Source organism: Myotis yumanensis, unplaced genomic scaffold, assembly GCF_028538775.1.
Source record: "Myotis yumanensis isolate MYYU_CA2020_CCGP unplaced genomic scaffold, mMyoYum1.0.hap1 SCAF_7, whole genome shotgun sequence".
Lineage (NCBI taxonomy): Eukaryota > Metazoa > Chordata > Mammalia > Chiroptera > Vespertilionidae > Myotis > Myotis yumanensis.
Window position 1 is genome coordinate 12489001 of NW_027223758.1, and position 20077 is coordinate 12509077.

At 44.7% G+C, this 20077-nt stretch overlaps 1 protein-coding gene across 2 annotated transcripts in view; it reads left to right on the top strand.

Annotated features, from left to right (window-relative positions):
* Positions 1-17922, top strand: part of B4GALT5 (beta-1,4-galactosyltransferase 5) — a 73235-nt gene extending 55313 nt beyond the window's left edge. Inside the window, exons 3-9 of one of the 2 annotated variants that reach the window (XM_070419779.1) lie at positions 8508-8621; positions 9532-9656; positions 10517-10633; positions 11225-11412; positions 12092-12214; positions 13782-13883; positions 14750-17922. In XM_070419779.1, coding sequence (XP_070275880.1) covers positions 8508-8621; positions 9532-9656; positions 10517-10633; positions 11225-11412; positions 12092-12214; positions 13782-13883; positions 14750-14897 — 917 coding nt within the window. In that variant the 3' untranslated portion in view covers positions 14898-17922. Of the gene's footprint in view, positions 1-8507; positions 8622-9531; positions 9657-10516; positions 10634-11224; positions 11413-12091; positions 12215-13781; positions 13884-14749 lie in introns of those variants that run through there. The other variant, XM_070419780.1, reaches the window with a different exon arrangement.
* The last annotated feature ends 2155 nt before the right edge of the window (positions 17923-20077 follow it).

Below are 20077 nucleotides of genomic sequence, written 5' to 3' on the forward strand. Positions count from 1 at the left end.
ACAGGTAGTACAAATCATCTTGGGGGAGTTGGAGTGCCTTGGTCATGTGACATTCCCTGAACCCTCCCCCAAACCTGCTTTAGGTTGTGTGGTAAAATTAGGGAGTTCTTTGCCCTGTTTCACTCTGGATAAAGGAACATTTGTGCCGTTGTGACATTTATCCAGTCCAAGTGATCATGCCACTCCACGGTTAGGTGATGCTAGCTTTCTGGGCATTTAATGAGGTGGTCTGTTCTCTTTGAGAAGTTACAGGGGCGCAAAGCAGGACTCTCCCTACACTGCTGCTGGTCTTGAACACAGGTTCTCACTCATTCCCCGAGGGTTATTGTCCTTCAAAACTGAGTGCAGGAGTGACTTGCGCCCTTGGAAGGCATATCCAGGAACTCATTTGGTTTTGCATGTATTTCTCAAATTATCATACACCAAAGTAATTCTTTCCATCATCCTTGTGGTTGAAATAGTTAATCATCCATTTTGTGTTTAATTTGTGCTATTTCCCTTATAAATTGGAAGTCTTTGCTGTTGGGGGCTATGTTATTATGCTATGCACTTTACTTGCATTATCCCCATGGAATCCTCACAAGAACTCAGTAAGGTAACTACCTGTCCCCATTTAGGGTTGAAGGGGTCAAAGCATACAGGAGTGAGAAGACTCGAGGCAGCAGTGTAATTGGGATTTGCTGGTCTCTGAGTCCCAGCAATGCCCTCACAGCCTCTGTCATCTTTGTATCTCCAGTTCCTTGTACACTGCCTAGACCAGCGGTTCTCAACCTGTGGGTCGCGACCCCTTTGGGGGGCGAACTACCCTTTCACAGGGGTCGCCTAAGACCATCAGAAAACACATATATAATTACATATTGTTTTTGTGATTAATCACTATGCTTTAATTATGTTCAATTTGTAACAATGAAAATACATCCTGCATATCAGATATTTACATTACGATTTATAACAGTAGCAAAATTACAGTTATGAAGTAGCAACGAAAATAATTTTATGGTTGGGGTTTACCACAACATGAGGAACTGTATTAAAGGGTCACGGCATTAGGAAGGTTGAGAACCACTGGCCTAGACCCGTGGTCGGCAAACCGTGGCTCACGAGCCACATGCGGCTCTTCGGCCCCTTCAGTGTGGCTCTTCCACAAAATACCACGTGCGGGCGTGCACCTACAGTGCGATTGAAACTTCGCGGCCCATGCGCAGAAGTTGGTATTTTGTGGAAGAGCCGGTATTTTGTGGAAGAGCCACACTCAAGGGGCCAAAGAGCCGCATGTGGCTCGCGAGCCGCAGTTTGCTGAGCTGCACTTTGCCAACCACTGGCCTAGACCATAGGAGACTCTCAGTAAATGATTTTTTTTGAATATGCAAGGGAATAGATTTAATAAGAAAACACAGGTAAGTGTTGTCGCCTAATTCTGAGATTACCATATTGATTGGCTTCTATGTTATTGGCACATCCTTAGTGAGTAAGTATTAAAGAAAAAATATCATTTCATTTAATGTGTACCCAGTGAAAACCTATCAATTTTATTCATTCCTAAGCAGTTCTCTGCCTAGCACAGTCAGAGAGGGCATTCTGGATCTAAAGCTGCTGAGATAGTCAGATGACTGTCACCTCTGACCCAGCCACTCCCACTAGGAGTGCCATGGGCTTGAGGACAGTAGCCTGGACTATGGTCGTCTGCCAACTCCTGCCCTACCCTGTAAGTAGTGCCGTGGCACACACGCACATTAAAAGGCCTTCATTAGCCAAGTGTACTAAAAAGCATCGTGTGACATTTAAGTAGTGCTAGCTTTCTGCACCCTTAAAAGCTAAAGTGGTGGTTGTCTAATAAGAATGTTCTTTGGGCCAAAACCGGTTTGGCTCAGTGGATAGAGCGTCGGCCTGCGGACTGAAAGGTCCCAGGTTCGATTCCGGTCAAGGGCATGTACCTGGGTTGTGGGCACATCCCCAGTAGGAGATGTGCAGGAGGCAGCTGATCGATGTTTCTCTCTCATCGATGTTTCTAACTCTCTATCTCTCTCCCTTCCTCTCTGTAAAAAATCAATAAAATATATTAAAAAAAAAAAAAAAAAAAAAAGAATGTTCTTTGGGGGGTAGGACTATGAGCCTGGAATGAGCCTGACTTAATGACCTGAAGAAGCTTCTTGTTATCACTGAAAGCCATAGGTAGGGGAGACTGTGGATCCTGTAGAACTTACTAGGAGTAGTAGGAGAGACAAGCAAGATAATATCGACATCAGAAGAGAATTCTCTGGGTTCATCCAGTCTAGCTATTTAGTTTTATAGATGAGGTGAGGAGTTGGATGGCCTGGCATTTCTCATACTTACTTAAATATGAATTTCCAGGTGCTATCCTATCTAGTAACATTTTTTTAAAAATGTATTTTTATTGATTTCAGAGAGGCTTGTTTGGTTCAGTGGATAGAGCATCAGCCTGTGGACTGAAGGGTCCTGGGTTTGATTCCCAATCAAGGGCACATGCCCAGGTTGTGGACCCTATCCCCAGTAGGGGGCGTGCAGGAGGCAGCTGATCAATGATTCTCTCTCATCATTGATGTTTCTATCTCTCTCTCCCTCTCCCTTCTCTGAAATCAATAAAAAAATATATTAAAAACAAAAACACAAACAAAAAAACCCAGATCTGTTACCATAGGCAAATAAAATGAGTGAAGTCATTGCCATGTACTCTGATATATTCAGTGAGGTAGATATTCATACCTTTCTCTCTGGTTTTTAGATGCTCAGTCCATAGTCTTCTTTTTGTCTGTTCTCTACAGGTAGTCAGCCTTAAGCATGCTAACTCTTGAAGAATGCTAATTCTTTATGTTCCACGGATATTGTCCCCATGACATCTTTCTAGCATATATACGTGTCTACGTTTTTTAAGCAGAGAGGCAAGTGTTTGTTTTTTTCTCAAAGGGAGGGGAAAGTGGTGGTTCTTTCTGGAATCTTTTGGTGAGCACTTTCCAGACCCTGCTTAACTAAATTTGGTAATATAAGGAAGAAAGCAGGTTTTTGCCACACCTCATAGTGGGGTAGCCGTGTCAGTCATGACTGTACTTTGGAATCCCCCGGGGTGGGGTGGGGGCTTTAAAAAATACTGATGCCTGCACCATGCCCCCAGAGGTTCTTATTTAATTAGCCTGGGCATAGCCTGGGCATTAGAGTTTTTAAAGCTTCTAGATGATTCTAATGTGCAACCAAAGCTGCCGAACCACTGGCATAGAATAAAGTTGAATAAGCAGGCCATTTGGATCTGTAGGTAGGAAGGATGTGTGTTGTTTTCCCATTTTACAAATGTAAAAACAGCTGCCTTCTTTGTCCTTCCACCTCCCTTGCTGGAAGAATGAAATGAAATAGATTTAAATAAAAAGGTAAAACCGTGGCATGGACATTCAGCAAGGTTGTTCTTTTTCTTTCAGTAGTTCCCTCATTCAGTAAATACCTGCTTTAGAAGAGTAGCCATTGATGGTTGGTCCCCCCGAGAAGCACCTGCAGTATAACCCACCCATTTCCAGGCCGTCAGGAGAACCAGGGCCCCACAATAACCATGCGGCTTTACCAGGCCAGGAGCAATTCATGTCCTCTTCCTCTTCCACTTCTTTAAGATTTTTATCTATAGAACTTAAAATTAGAAAAGAGGAAATTAGGGGCTTGGCGAGGGATTCCCCCAAGATGTAGGGCCAAGTTATGGAGGACTTCCATGTAGGAGTTGTGTATTTGAGGGTTGGTTTTTTTTTTTATGACACTATTAATTTAGTAACCAGAAGAAACAATATGTGGTGTTTTGTCGTGTTTTGTTCCATGTTAATTGCTAGCAGGCTTATTATATCAGTGTTTGAAGGAAGTAGAAAGGAACTGATCTGTCTTTAAACCCCCAAAAGTAGGATCAAGGTTAGAGAGTGTCTTGTCTCCTCTCCTACATGTTTTTTGTTGTTTTGTTGTTTTTACTTAATTCCTGTTTAGGTTATAGCTCCAAGGTTTAGTTCTATCATTGCCCAGAATTATTATTCACTTCTGTTTTTTGTTGATTTGCTTATGAAAACGCTTATTATAATACCTCTGAGAATTTCTTTGCCTTCTAGGAAAATATAATTACTGTGATGCTGTTTTAAAGAGAAGTGTGTGTGTAATTAAGCAAAATCAGAACCATCCAGAGTAATGATTAGTATGCTAGGAGGTTCTTGACAAAGCTTTTGAAATGTTAATACCTTCAGAAAAGGCTCAACAACTTAGGACGGGTTTGCATGAGTAAACTAAGGACTTTGGGCTAATTTCTGTGTAAATGTAATTTTACCTTTGGGGTTAATGCTGACGTGGTTTACGTCTTTATATAAATGCAAGCTTAGTGTTTTTTGTTTTAATATATTTTATTGATTTTTACAGAGAGGAAGGGAGAGGGATAGAGAGTTACAAACATCGATGAGAAAGAGACATTGATCAGCTGCCTCCTGCACAACCCCCACTGGGGATCGGGCCTGCAACGAAAGTACATGCCCTTGACCAGAATCGAACCCGGGACCCTTCAGTCCGCAGGCCGACGCACTATCTATCCACTGAGCCAAACCGGCTAGGGCCAGGCTCAGTGTTTTTCAGGAAAGCTACAACTTAAAAGGACAGAAAGTGTCTGTTTCTTTCTCCCCCTGTTAAGTGACTGTTAAAATTCTCTGCCAGTTGCCTCTCATTCAGTTTTGTCCTCTGAGTACTTGTAGAGTAGGCAGTCATGTGCCTATACTGGTATTAAAGGATTCACTATATTAGAAGTTTAATTCTTGGAAACTATCTCATGGTGCTTTTTAAAAAATATCTGAGCCCAGCTGGTGTGGCTCAGTGGTTGAGCATCAACCTATGAACCAGGAGGTCACAGTTCGATTCCCTGTCAGGGCATATGCCTGGGTTGTGGGCTCAATCCCCAGTAGGGAGTGTGCAGGAGGCAGCCGATCTATGATTCTCTCTCATCATTGATGTTTCTATCTCGCCCTCTGTCTTCCTCTCTGAAATCAATAAAAATATATTTTAAAAAATATTTGAGTTGAAGATTCTGGAATTTCAGGTTGCAAAGTGAATTTGAATAGGAAGTTTTAATGTTCACAGAATCAGTATGAATCAGTATGAAAAAGATTGGGAAGAGAGACTTTAGTACTCTGAAAAAATAGTACAGTCCAATGGAAAGATCTTTGACCCAGAGTTTAGTCAGATTTTTGTCATGAACTAGCCAAGTCTCCTTGTACAAGTTGTCTATATGGGGTCTCAGTTTCCTTATCTGTAAAAAAGTAAAAGGTTGGAGGGGCTTCCTTCTTAGAATCCCCTAGGGAAAAGGCGTCTGCTTCAAACACTTAAAACCCCACTGAATGACAGTAAAAAAAATGTGTGTGTGTGCATGCTGCATGTGTGTATGCGTACATAATGTTATAAGCCCTTAAGAATGAAGTGAACAAGAAAGCAGACCACAGCAAAAATTTTTGGAAGTTGGAAAACAGATAAAAGGATATAATAGACCCCCCAAAAACTGACTGCTAATGTGGCAGTAAGGAAAGCCATCAAGCACTCCAGTTTATACCCCAGAATCTTCTAGAAGCTCAGGAATGAGCAATATCAAGTACTTTTGGAGATAAAAATAAAGGTGGCACCTGGCCAGTGTGGCTCAGTGGTTGAGTGTCAACCTGTGAACCAGAAGGTCATGGTTTGATTCCCGGTCAGGGCACCTGCCCAGGTTGTGGGCTCAAGCCCCCCAGTGGGGGTGTGCCGGAGGCAACTAATCAATGATTCTCTCTTATCATTGATGTTTCTATCTCTCCCTCTCCCTTCCTCTATGAAATCAACAAAAATATATTTTAAAAAAATAAAGGTGGCAACTTAGATAAAGGTTGGTTGAAAGCTGTTTGAAAAGTAATCAGATGCCCAGAACTCCTTCCCCATCTTGGCAAAGAATTGGAAACTTGATAACATTCAAAGATGGTAAAACAGAGGGTCTCCCAACTTGGGTCATCTCATCTTAGTGTCCTCAGTTCCAGGGTGCTTATAGCCAAAACTGCAATTCTGGCAGGAGATTAGAATAGACTTCTATGGGGAATGTGACGGGACCAAGAGGAAAGACACAATGATATTGGTGCTGGAAGTTTCTAAACCAAACTTCTGACTAGAATACCCTATCATGAAGAACCTCACTTCACACCCTTTCAGTTAGCTGATTAGTGTCCCACTCAAATATCAGCAGATGACCAAGGATTGTTGTGCTAGGGATTGAAACACACAAGCAGCAGCAAATTAGGAGAAACAAACTATGCTGGGAGAAGAATATTAAAACAACAATAATATATATTCTCAAGGATAAGAGAAAAAAGGATACCAAACATGAAACAAGAATATATTATATGAAATGAACATTCAGAAAATAAAAAGGACTCTTTGAAATAAAAAATATAATAACAGAAATGATCATTAAAAGTAGGGCTGGGTGAAGGAAAAATACCACATGATCTCACTCATTCATGGATAATAAAGACCATTATAAACTTATGAACAAAAATAGATACAGAGGCAGAGCTGCCTCAAACAGATTGTCAAACTGCAGCAGGAAGGCCGGAGAGAGTAGGTGGGCAGGAATGGGGGGTAAGAGATCAACCAAAGGACTTATATGCATGCATATAAGCATAACCAATGGACATAAGACACTGGGGGGTAGAGGAGGCCAGGGGAATGTCAAGGGCGGGGGGGGGGGGAGGGGAAGGAGACATATGTAATACCCTTTGTAATACTTTAAGCAATAAAACAATTAAAAAAATAAATAAAAATAGGGCTGGGTAAAATTGAGAAAATTGATAGAGTAGCAAAATGGCTAGGTATGGTCAACACAGTGGCTAATAGGCCCCCTAGCAAGGCACACCACTATGACATTTTCTGAACAACGAGGAAGTTCTTTACCCTTCCAGAAAGATACTACTGGGCACCTTGACAGAGATCTAGAATTGGAATGGCTTTGGACTTAGCAGACACAGTGGAATCTAGAAGGCAGCTGGACAGCACCTTCAAAATTCTAAAGGAAAATTACTTCCAGCCCAGAATTCTATAAGCTCAACCAACCGATGAGTCAAAGGAGGAAGAATAAAAACAATCAGATGTACAGGTTTCAAAATCACTTCCCATTTCCCCTTCGTAAGAGCTGCTTTGAGGATGTGCTCCATTAAGCAAGGAAAAGGGAGAAATTGAACTTGGGGAAAATGAAGAGCAATTCTGTAAAGAGATGAAAGGATTCTCCAGGACACTGAGGGAGGGAGATCCCAGGATAGCATCTGCATGTCAGGCACAGAGGAAAGCCAGTCCAAATTGGAGTGGGTCAGAGGCACTGGACATTCTTGGGGCCATGAAATGGAGAGAATACCCGATACCTGTGAATGCAGTGATAAAGGGCATGGTGTTAAAACTTGGCAAACAGCCCTGGCTGATTTTGCTCAATGGTTAGAACATCGCCCCTCAGACTGAAGAGTCCCGGGTTTGATTCCAGTCACGGTCACACACATGGTTACAGGCTCAATCCCTGGTCCTGGTCAGGCCATGCGGTCAGCAACCAATCGAAGTGTCTCTCTCACATCAGTGTTTCTCGCTCTTTCCCTCTCCCGTTTGCTCTGTCTAAAAATCAATGGAAAAAATATCCTTAACAAAAAGCCCTCACAAAAACAAACAAAAAATCTTGGCAAGCACAAAAACAAGACAGTCACTCGGAAAAACAATATTCAGGAAAGGAAGGAAAAATAGTCATAACTCTCCACATTTCTCAGCTATGAATAGTTCCATAACCACAGTTATCATATATGATTATTAGGAGACTGGAGGACGGAAATGGCATGTGTGTGGTGAGGCAGGGGAAGAAAGGGAGGGAAATCCTGTCCCCATAGTGGGAAGTCAGCAGGTCAGACCCAAAGCGGAAGCATCACAATGAACTGTGTAAGCGAAAGGAGGTAACTAGTAAAGTGTTGGCTAACAGAAGTGAGAGTAGTTCCTTTAGAGCAGGGGTGGAGTGTGTCTGGCCCGAAATCATATGGTCTGGCCCTGCCAAGGCATTAGGGGTGAGTTTATTAAATGTTTAACCAAATATAACAGGCTAATTTTTAAGTTGATAATTTTGTCTGGCCCGTGGATGATGTTATAAATACCCAAATGGCCTTTGGCAGAAGAAAGGTTCCTCACTCCTGCTTTAGAGAATAAGGTACAGGGTGTGTGTGCTGTTTTTATAATTACATTGTGGAGTAATTTGACAGTAACCTGAGTGCATATAAAGCTGTAATATCAATCAGAATAGAAACACTGGTTAAAATAGTGTCATCTGGTTAACATTTTTATTGATGGGATCAAATTTATAGCTGCGGTGAAGAGCTAGTCCAGAATCCTGCTTGACAAAAAATGATGTCTAAGAAAAAAACTTCTTTGGTAGACATCTGAGATTGCAGAACTGATCACATATACGTGCCAGTCTGAGTTGCCTTTTTTTCTTACCTTTCTAGATTATCCTCTTGACTTGAACCACAGTGAGACCTTCCTACAAACCACCACTTTTCTTCCTGAAGACTTCACCTACTTTGCAAACCATACCTGTCCCGAAAGGCTCCCTTCCATGAGTGAGTAGAGCTCTCCCTTATCTTCCTCCACTTTTGAAACTGCTGTCTTTTTATTTGATTAAAATAAGAGGGAGGCTGCTCTTGTTCTCTGTATGCGTCTACCTGCATAGAAAACATAAACATCTCCCTGGCATGGGAAACGGGGGCTGTGAAACTTACCTGTGCCCCGACTCTTCCTCAGCCCCCTGCAAAGGCGCCCGTGTTCTGAGTGCCGTTTTCTACATTGTTCCCTCTGCCCTTTGCACATGCACCCTCGATTGTAACTTGGGGCCTGTAAGGACGTCCTAGAGAAAGTATAGGTAACCAACTTCATCTTTTATTATGAATCTTACACTGATTATAGCTTGTTTGATATGAGAGAAGTTACTTTCTTCACAAGTGCTAGTTTAAAAAATTATTGCCTCTTTTTTCTTTCCTATTTTCTTGAACTCCCATGCTTACTCTAAGGCAATGACAACAAAGCACTACACTTTTTCTGTATCTTAGACAATTCCACTTCTTAACTTAAGTTAGAGATGTGTGTTCTGAGTTTGGGCACGACCAGTCAGGGTAACTGGTAAATGAACTGGGACAGTGCGTCTGCACTTGCCTCAGGAGCACGCAGGGATGGCTCCAAGCTCAGCTTTTTTCTCCTTCCTCTTTGAGAAGTTCAATTGCTGTCTTTCTTACTTGGTTCTAACTTCTCTATATAACCTGGACAGAAGCAGAACTCTACGTCTTGGTTTGGCTGCAGTGATAGTGACAACCTGAAATGCAATGAGTTGGAAGGCAGAGGAAGGGACTCCCACTCCTATTAGGAACACAATAAGCTGAAAAATCATTGACCTGCTCCAGAGAGTAAAACCCTGGACATAGGGGAAAGAATCTACCATTTTCTGGCCTTAATTTTTTTTTCTCTCTCTCTGTTCAGAGGGCCCAATAGACATAAACATGAGTGAAATTGGAATGGATACCATTCATGAACTCTTCTCCAAAGACCCAGCCATCAAGCTCGGAGGTCACTGGTCACCTTCCGATTGCGTGCCCCGATGGAAGGTAGGGTGTGGAGTCAGACCTGAAGTGCTCAGACTTGCCATTGTTTCAGATCACCATGGGATTCACTGACTAGGACATTCTATAATTTGCTTCCTGCTACCCAATGAAAAGTATTTGCATTTGATGGAAATACTTTGGAGGAATGGGTTTCCCCTAAGGACTCTTGTGTAGCCAGAAATTTACATTGTTCTGGTGACTGAGCAGGACTCTTTTGTCTCCTTAATGGACCATTGGCTAAGCAGCGGGAGGGTTGGTAGGTCTCTTAGGACACATTTACAGAGGCCATCTTCACAAATTCAGTGCTTTATGCCCTATTCGCCATTGTTACTATAAGTTCAGTGGAGTTAAAACTGGAGGTAGCTCACCTGACACTGAGCATTTTGAAGTACTTGTTCTGTGCCAGCCCTGGGAGATGGCTGGGTGCAGCAGTGACCCAGGAGGGTCTGGAACAGATCAGTGTTTCCAGGCTGTTGCTAGAATGTAAAATCAGTGTAATGACCATCATTAAATAAATCTATCTATGTTAAAGTGCCTTGCACGTTGTAAGGGGAAGTACTGTATTTTAGTTGTAATGTGTATGGATATATCCGTGTACTGGGTCACCATGTAGATGTGTGTCTTCCTCTGGGCTGTGGTCTGGAATGACTCCATTCAGCAGGCCCACTGTGTGTACAGTAGGGCACATATAAGAACAAGCTCCACTTGCTCCAAAGGTTTGACTTGCCAAAGTAGTTCTTCCTCTAAAGGAAGTTGAGGTCAAGGCAGCCTCCAGCCTGACTCCCCAGGGGCTGGCCGCTGATTCTGCAGAAGTCGAGGGGACTAACAGGGCAGCCTCTTTCTCTCGCTGTGACCCACTCCAGGTGGCGATCCTCATCCCCTTCCGGAACCGCCACGAGCACCTCCCGGTCCTGCTCAGACACCTGGTTCCCATGCTGCAGCGCCAGCGCCTGCGGTTTGCATTTTATGTCATTGAGCAAGTGAGTGGTCGTCCTTTCTCTCCTCTCCTTTCTCTTCTGAGGCAGCAGTTAGAGTGCTTCAAGCTAATCCGTCTTTGCCGTGAAGAGCTGGTAAAACGGAAGTCTTGTGACTGAGTCACCCTGAGCTGGGGAGGGGAACAGAGAGCAATTCTTTGCTCCTCTTTGAAATGTTGGTCAGTCAGTACCACAGATTTGAGTCCAGGGTGGAGCTTTGTTTACCCGTGCACAAAGGCCTCTTGTGTGGCCGTTTGCTAGAGTTGCTTTGGGTGGTGTCTTCGGGCTCCAGGAAATTCCCCTTATGATAAGGCGCTGTGAGTAGAAAGGGCAGAGTGTTCTTCCTTCCTTTATGGGCTGGGTAATCCAAGCGCTGTCCACCACAGCCTGGGAGAGAGCAGCTCGGGTTTATCATCCCCACCCCCTTTATTTCTAAGGGAACCGAGGCTGGAGGTCAGGTGGCTTGTGAGTCAGTGGTGCCCGTGCTGGTCTTGTCTCACTTCCGGCCCAGCCATCTTTCCCGTGGGTTTCAGTAAGCGTTCCTCTAGCAGCGACTTTGCTTCAAGAATCCTTTTAAAAATAAAGTTCTCCTTTTAGGTTGGCACCCAACCCTTTAATCGAGCCATGCTTTTCAATGTCGGTTTTCAAGAAGCAATGAAGGACTTGGACTGGGACTGTCTTATTTTTCATGATGTGGATCACATACCTGAAAGTGATCGTAACTACTATGGATGTGGACAGATGCCAAGGCATTTTGCAACTAAATTGGATAAGTATATGTATCTGTGAGTATCATTTCCTCTTAATTAAAGAAGTTAAATCTAAAAGGATGATGAGATGCAAAGATGGCAAATCCAATTAGCTCCAACTCAAATGCCCATCACCTGATGAATGGATAAACGAAATGTAGTAAATCCACACAGTGGAATATTGTTTGTCAGTATAAAGGAATGAATTACCGATAGATGCAACAACATGGATGAAAACACGCTAAGTGAAAGAAACCAGTTACAGAAGACAACATATTACATGATTTCACTTATATGAAATTTCCAGAATGGGCAAATCTATAGAAACAGAAAGGAGAATAGTGGTTTCATGAGGGAATGGGGGAAATGAAGAGTACCTGCTAATGGCTACAAGGCTTCTTTTGCGGGTAATGAAATGTATTAAAATTGATTGTGGACATGGTTGCACAACTCTGTGAATATACTAAAAATCTTTGAATTATGTTCTTGAGTTATATGGCTTGGCAAGTATATCTCAGAAAAGCTGGTATAAAAAATGTTCAATGAGCTACTCAGGTTGATGCATCTCAGCGAGAGGGAACAATTTCGGATGGTTCAGGGCAGTAGCATAGAGCCTTGATTTACTGTAGACATAGTTTTCCAGTGAGATGGCCTGTTCTAGGGGGAAAATCGCCCTTTTGTGCACAGATGATTGATGCTCTGCATCTCCTTTCAGGCTTCCTTATACTGAGTTCTTCGGCGGAGTGAGTGGCTTAACAGTGGAACAATTTCGGAAAATCAATGGCTTTCCTAATGCTTTCTGGGGTTGGGGCGGAGAGGATGACGACCTGTGGAACAGGTACTGCCCTTCTTCCCGTGTCTTCTAGAAAAGCTCCTTTAGACTCTCCAGGCCAGTGCTGTCCAATATGAATAAAATGCATAATTTAAACATGTTCTAATAGCCACATTTCAAACCGTTAAGAAAGAAAATTAATTTTAATATGGTAATAAAATTTGCTAGCAATGTATTTATCACAATGTATCCAAATAATAATATTTCAACATGTAATCAATATAAAATGTTAATGAAATACTTTACATTCCTTGTTTCTTACTAAATCTTCAAAATCTGGTGTGTGTTTTCCACTCATAGCACATTTCACTGAGACCTCCCCAAGCCAGAGGTTGAATGTTAGTGATGTGCACAGATTTATCCATGCTATCAGTCAAGGCTTGTATTATACAAGTTTGTGTGAACAGTTCTGTGACTGGTGTAGTAATTCAACAAGGCATGAATAAGCAAAAGCATTGCCACCTCTGTTTACTTTTAGGTTGGCTTTAAAAAAGAAAGTATGTGTTGGCTGTTAATTACAAAGTAGTATTTGTTGGTAAGAATTCATGTGATACAAAAGTACATACACCAAAGAGTGTAAGTCTTACTTCCCTTTGCCATCCTATTTCATTCCCAGGAAGTAGCCATTTTAACACTTGTTTCTTTCTGCTTTTCCATAAACTTAACTGGTTTGGCTGGTCCTTGAATCCAGTTGATCTCTCCCAGAACATCTGTCCAATTTTCCTCTCTTTCTTTCCCCCTCTCTTCCCCAGCTCAGGGGAGGGGGGCAGTTTCTGTGCAGGAACTGTGGTTGGTTCGTTCCCCAGCACCCTGTACAGTTCCAGGCACACAGTAGGCATTCCATGTATACTTATCAAATGAGAGTATAATTTGGAGTAAGGAGGATATTGAAATAATATGAAAATGACCGTAAATTTTCCATAGAAGACAAAGTCTATTAATGATTTCTTAGAGCCCTATTAAGTTTCCAGTACACCCAGCTTGGGAAATCTTACCTTTATCATGGCAGGATAATATCCTGAACATCTTCTCTAAATTCTGCCTCCCTTGTAGTGACTTTTCATAAATTGTAAAGTTTTACATTGAGAGATTGTCATGTAAATTTGTTCATCTCTGTAGTGATGGGGGAGGTGAGCGGAGACATAATTTAGACCTAAGCAGAGAAAACCCATTGCAACTCTGACTTTTCTGACTTGCTTTGTGGGAGCTTGTGGAAGGGAAAGGTTCTTTCCACCCATGAGAAAGGTGTGTCTGATAGGACCCCAGCGAGCCAGCAAGAGGGAGTGGGTGTGCACTCGTCGGCCAGGGGCACCACTGTTGGACCTACCACCGAGGACCCGTGTCAACCTTACCCTCAAGAATTTTGAACTTCATTTTGAATTTTTTTTTTTTCAAAACTTTTTTGTAGATTTCTTTTATAAAACCATGAACTTATCCAGAGAGTATAGGTAATTTGAATATTTAGATGCAGAGAAAGTTCTGTTGTTCAACTTGGGTTTCTCAGCCTCGGCCTAGGTCACCTGTAGGACTTGATCACTTTATCTAAACAGCCCATTCTCTTTGTCTTGGGCAGAGTACAGAATGCAGGCTATTCTGTGAGCCGGCCGGAAGGTGACACAGGGAAGTACAAGTCCATTCCTCATCACCATCGAGGAGAAGTCCAGTTTCTGGGAAGGTTGGTGCCTTTTCCTTATTCCTCTTTGCATTTCCAGGTGTCCCAGGGCACACTGAGCCCCTTGCCCGACCCCCAGCCTCTCCCAGGTCCTGTTCTGACAGCTGTTTATAGGTCCCAAATAGACTTGACCTGTGAGGCCAGCGTTGGAGGGTGAAATCGGACTGTTGATTGTTAGGTCCTTTAAGGGAATCACTCATTCTTCATCTTACGCTTTATCGTCTCCTCGGCAGCTGCCGAGAGTTGGGGGAAAGTCCACTCGGGTAAAGGTCTTGGACTTTCACTGACGTGACAGAGCGGAGTTGGCACCTGCCTGCAAACTCCGGTTCTGAGGGGTGGCCCTGAGCCTCTGTTTGTGTGATTGCAGTTGCTTTAACACCTCTCTGCTTTCAATACGTAAATCCTAGGTTGGACTCTTGGGGAGTGTGGACGGAGTTGCACCTCTACATTTTCAAGGGCAACTCTCTGTCTTTTGTTAATGGGGGAGGATGGCCTCTGGAGAGCCAGTTCTGATTGCATGAACTCTGTCTTCACGGGAATTACAGGGCACTGAGTACAGACTCTGAACTTTCCCATCTGGTGTGTTAGTATCTTACCTCCCACTTCCCCATTCTGTGACCTTGGGCAAGTCATTTAACATCATGAGCCTTGGTTTCCTCATTTGTTTAAGAGGTGGGTGCCTTAAATGAAATCTGTAATAAAGCAGCTGGCACGAAACAGGAGGTGTTTCTAATAATAACAGCATCGGGCATGGAGTAGCTGAATGGCCGGTCACCCGCCATGTGTCCTCCCCTGTGGCTGCCCTGCCCCATCGTCTGTCCTGGCGGTCAGACCCCTCTCAGAACCACCTCTGTTCTCTGCACCAACAGGTACGCTCTGCTGAGGAGGTCCAAAGAGCGGCAAGGGCTGGACGGCCTCAACAACTTGAACTACTTTGCAAACATCACATATGACGCCTTGTATAAAAACATTACTGTCAACTTGACCCCTGAGCTGGCTCAGGTGACCGAGTACTGAGATGAGGAGGGAATGTGTGTTGCTTTACCCACCACCGCCAAGAAAGCAGCCTGGTGTGTGGAGATGTCCTGGGGCTCCGCACGGGATGGGAGTTAGAAGAACAGTGTCTGATGAAGGATCACAGGGTTCAGGAAAACTGTGGACAGAGAACACGCACAGAACCTCCGCTGTTTGGACCCGCTGGGATCGAGGGCGTCCGCTCGGGAACTCCTTTCATCAGGACTGCTTTCTATTTTCACAAGACAGACGTCTGTCCTGCTGCTCTTCTCCCCGTCTCCTCCCCGACGTCCCATCTTAGCCACAATCTCCAGAACCGGAACTGTGATCCGCCGTGGACCTGCCCCAGAGCCTGTCCTACGAATGGCCTTTGGAGCTTCTTGGCCTTCAGAGCAAAGAGGCAGACAAACGCACCCCAGGGCAGCTGTGTCTTAGGAAGAGCAAATGAGACTCCACACACCACCGTCTCTGGTGTTCTCTTCGGTTTCGTTTTTTTTAAATTACCTGCTTTGGGTGGGGATTGAGGGTAGAGGGGAGGGATTGGGGAAGATAAATAGACATGTAACAATCACTTCTTGAAGAAGTATAATTGTAAATAAGCCATGTAAAATGCCTTTTTTAAATTTAATTTTATAGCTGGCTTCGATTCAAACTGAGGATTTATCTTATTAGATCATTATTTGGTTGGCAACTGCAGGAACTCCGTTAAAATGCTGTGGAAGAATATATCTCCCAGATCGCTGTCACTTTGGAAGGGGGTGGATTTAGGGCGCGTCACAGAAGAACAAAACAGTCCAGTCTTTGTCACTGGCACCTACTTCTGCCCCCTTCTCCCAAGGTCTTGCTCTTGACTTTTGCTCTGGATTCCCTCCCCTGTTGGGCACGGACATGCTCTTCCCAGTCTTTTGCTGAACAGGAGGTTGCTGTTTTACAGCAGGCGCTCCCTCTGCTCAAAGCAAGCCCTTCGGGCGGGCGGGGGGGGGGGGGGGGGGGGGCTCACCGGGCACACGCCCACCCACGGGTCCCTGCACTTTGTTTCGTTCTTTCATCATCATCAAGAGAGAGGATGAGTGGTGTCTCCCCTCTTTCCCTCTCCCTTAAATTTTTTTTCCCTCTTGAAGAACATGACCACAATTTCTAAAATCTGTGCCTAAATTACCAACTAGCGACCAACTAGTGATCCCTCTGAATATTTCCTTTACTGATTTCTGGAAAGATTCTTTGTCAACATTATTAACTAGTACATAGAGCTAGCGAGCAATCGAATGATGAAGAACTCATCTGGGAGCAAGTGACACTTATGTGTCGTGGGTCAGCTGAGATCCAGGTTAGACCAAATCAGAACTTTAAGTTGGACTAGCAAAGCCAGGGTGCAGGAGCCACATGGGCTGTTCACACCCCATGTGCTTTGGAAGTCAAATTCTAAATTGCATTTGAATTTGTGCCTCTCTGTTTTTGCCCTGAGCCAACTCCCTCAATTCACAGTCCCCGTTGACTTCTGCAGAATTTTGAAAAATGCCAGTTTTCCCCCTCCCTTTCCATAAAACATATTTATAAATCATGATTGGGAGTACTTTCTGAAGAGTACTTCATATTTTTTTTAATTGCCTTGTTTGCCTTCAACTTCCTTAATTTCATGGTTTACATGGATGTGTGTGTAGGGATATATTTGTATACACGTGTGGGTTGGGGTTTTCTCCATTGCATGTGTTGGTTCCATGGACGTATGATCCCCACAAGCTGTGGGAGTGATTGGCCAGGCCTTGTTTTTGTTAATGTTTTTGTTCTTTTGAAGAATAGAGTGGTATTTAGAAAATCAGTTGCTCTTATCGGCTCGTATGAGAGAGCAGGCTGCTGCCCTTGAAAATGCTGGTAAGTTGTATCATATGTTTTAAAAGAATTTGAGAATTTCGTGCTTTAAAAGACCTTCACGAGGGAACATTACACACAGTTCATTTGGTTTTCCTTTGATGTATGGTGCATATAGCAATAAAGACTACTTTCCCTCTCACCCCTCACTCCCCCCACCCCCCACCCCGAGACCTCTGTGCTGGCCTTGGCTTCTCACCCTTCCCGTTCCCCTTCCCTCCTCCGTCACTGAAGGCCGAGCTGCTCTCAGTGTGACAAAACTAGGATGCCGTTCGGCAGAACTGGCCAGGACAGACTGCCGGGCCGCTGGCGGTGTTCTAAAGTGATCTTCTTTGAAGCTTTTTTAATTAATGTCGTTACAGCCAGGAACCAAATGTTGGCAAAAGGCTGACACCTGACTTAAAAAAGAAAATGCTGGGTTGAGGACAAAAAGGAAAGGTCTCATGAAGTGGGGTCACTTAAATGAACTTGCAATCACGTGTAAGTTTGTATTATTAGTGTGAACTCTTATTGTGTGCTGTTCGTCATTCATCCACCGCGTTGAGCCTTGTGTGGGAAACTAAAATGTTAAACACACACAGCTAGGCCTGAGTGCTGTTAGTGGTGTGAAATTCTCATGTCAAAAAAGAAAAGGAACAATAAGAACCAAATGTGACCTTGTGCATATTTTGGCAGCTGAAATTAGTTAAGGCTACTGATGGGTGACCCCTTACATCATTCTTGTCTTTGATTATTGAGTACAGGGAAAGGTTTTCCTTTCACACTCTGGTTTGTTTTTTTGGGGGGGCGGGCGGGGTGTTACTTGCAAAAATATTCATTTTGACATTACAGGGACTCTAGTAAGAGCTCCTCAATCGCAGATGTTAATAGCTGAGCAACAGCCACATGTATTGATTGTATCCACTCACCATTGACGATGACATTGAACGTAGCTAGCTTATTTCCATCACTACGTTTTTTTGAGCTTGCTCTTATGTTTTAAGAGGTGCCAGGGGTACATTTTTGCACTGAAATCTAAAGATGTTTTAAAAAAACACTTTTCACAAAGATAGTCCTTTGTCATTACATTATTTACTCATGTGTTTGTACATTTTTGTATGTTAATTTATGAATGATTTTTTCAGTAAAAATACATATTCAAGAACCAAACCTTGGTGGTCGTCTCTCTTTGCCCAGGACCCTGTGGCTTCTTGGGCCTTTCCTTTCTTATGCGAGTTCAGCTCCTCCATGTGTTCCTTCAAGCACTGGGCTTCTCCTTTGCTCAGCTCAGCACTGGGGGTTCCTAAGAGAAGCACTGCCCACCCGGCCCTCGCAAGCAGACCAGTGAGTGAAAAACGCAGCCAGTGTAGCAAAAGCACCGAACACCACTGTCCTATCCAGGCCTCCTGCCACACCAGGGTTTTCTTTGAAGAATTGGCCCAGGTGATGCCCAAGTCGAATAAGACCCCTGAGCAAGGGGAGGGTTAGGGTCGACGGTTTAGATGCAGAAGGTCCGCTGGGGTCACTCCAGAGTTTGCCATCTGCTTGATTCTGCTCAGAGATTCTAATCATATTAATGCTGACCACTCACTAATATTTATGAGTGTAAAGTTCTATGCCCAGGAGTTGGGGCCATAATGATGGGCAATAAGACAAGGTCAGTGTCATTGCTTACTGTTCCACCCACCGAGGTTAAAGTTCCAACCTTGATGAGTGCGATGAAGGAGATACTGTGGGCCCCAGGTGCACGGTGGGGCAGCTGTCCCTGAGATATAGTGGGTGAGCTGCAGGAACAGGAAGCCAGGAAGGTTAGAGAGATCAAAGGACCACACTGGGCACTGTTAGGCTGAGGGGTTGGGTTGGGCCAGACTGTACTGCAGGGCCTTGTGGGCCAAGGTGAGTTTAGATTTTAACCTTAGAGCAGCGGGTGCAAGAGTTTCCAGCAGGTAGGGCTCAGTGTCATGTGATTAGACAGTAATTTTTAATAGATCGCTGGCTGCAGGGAGAGTGGGGGATTGTAGAGAAGCAAAGGGGAAGAATGGGGGCCAATCCGGTGAGTCCAGTCCATGGGCCCATACGAAGGAGAGGAGGGGTGCTGGGATAAGACCGCCATGGAGAGGAGGGGTGCTGGGGTCAGACAGCCGTGGAGAGGAGGGGTGCTGGGGTCAGACAGCCGTGGAGAGGAGGGGTGCTGGGGTCAGACACCCGTGGAGAGGAGGGGTGCTGGGGTCAGACAGCCGTGGAGAGGAGGGGTGCTGGGGTCAGACAGCCATGGAGAGGAGGGGTGCTGGGATAAGACCGCCATGGAGAGGAGGGGTGCTGGGGTCAGACCGCCGTGGAGAGGAGGGGTGCTGGGGTCAGACAACCATGGAGAGGAGGGGTGCTGGGGTCAGACACCCGTGGAGAGGAGGGGTGCTGGGGTCAGACAACCATGGAGAGGAGGGGTGCTGGGGTCAGACAGCCGTGGAGAGGAGGGGTGCTGGGGTCAGACAGCCGTGGAGAGGAGGGGTGCTGGGGTCAGACAGCCGTGGAGAGGAGGGGTGCTGGGGTCAGACAGCCATGGAGAGGAGGGGTGCTGGGGTCAGACAACCTGGGCACAGATTGCTGTTGGGATGGAGAACTGTCTCGAGCTGCTGGCTTCCCTATTTGGTGGATGGCAAGGCCATTCCCTGAGACGGGGGCACTGGAATTGGACCAGGTTCCCAGGGAGGGTCCTTCAATCAATTGCAAGTGTATTGAGTTCAGGGGGTTTTGAGACAAGCAAACAGAAATGACGAATAGACAGTCATACATGTTCTGGTTTGGGGACTCAAAGGAGTGGTCGGGACCAGGGATGGATTTGGGATGTAGGAGTAGAGGAGGAACTGAGTAGAGCTGGAAGCGTTGGAGGGCGAAGAGAAGATGGCCATGGCCCAATCTCTAACATCTCCGTTTAATAACATTTGAGAAGAGATGAGTGGACGAAGTAGACAGGAAGAGAGGTAGGAGGAAAACGAGTGGCTAGGACAGGAGAGTCGTGGGAAGAGATGTTCAAGGGAGTGGCCCACAGCAAGGATGCAGCAAAGCAGTGAAGTAAGTTGAGTGGAAGCTAATGGTTGGTCATGTGGCACAGTGGTTTGGCTGAACTCAGGGGAGGGGCACGCTGGAGTTTGGTGGAGATAGCAGGAAATGAAGCATCAGTCCTCCGTGTTGGCACCTCTTGAATTTCACGAGAAGAGAGAAAAAGAGAAGGGGAGTGGTTTTAATTTTCCAACAAGAGAAGCTGAGTGTGTTCTTGAAGCAGAGGGATATGCCCACCAGAGAAAGATGGTGAATATACCAGAGCCCAGGGACCA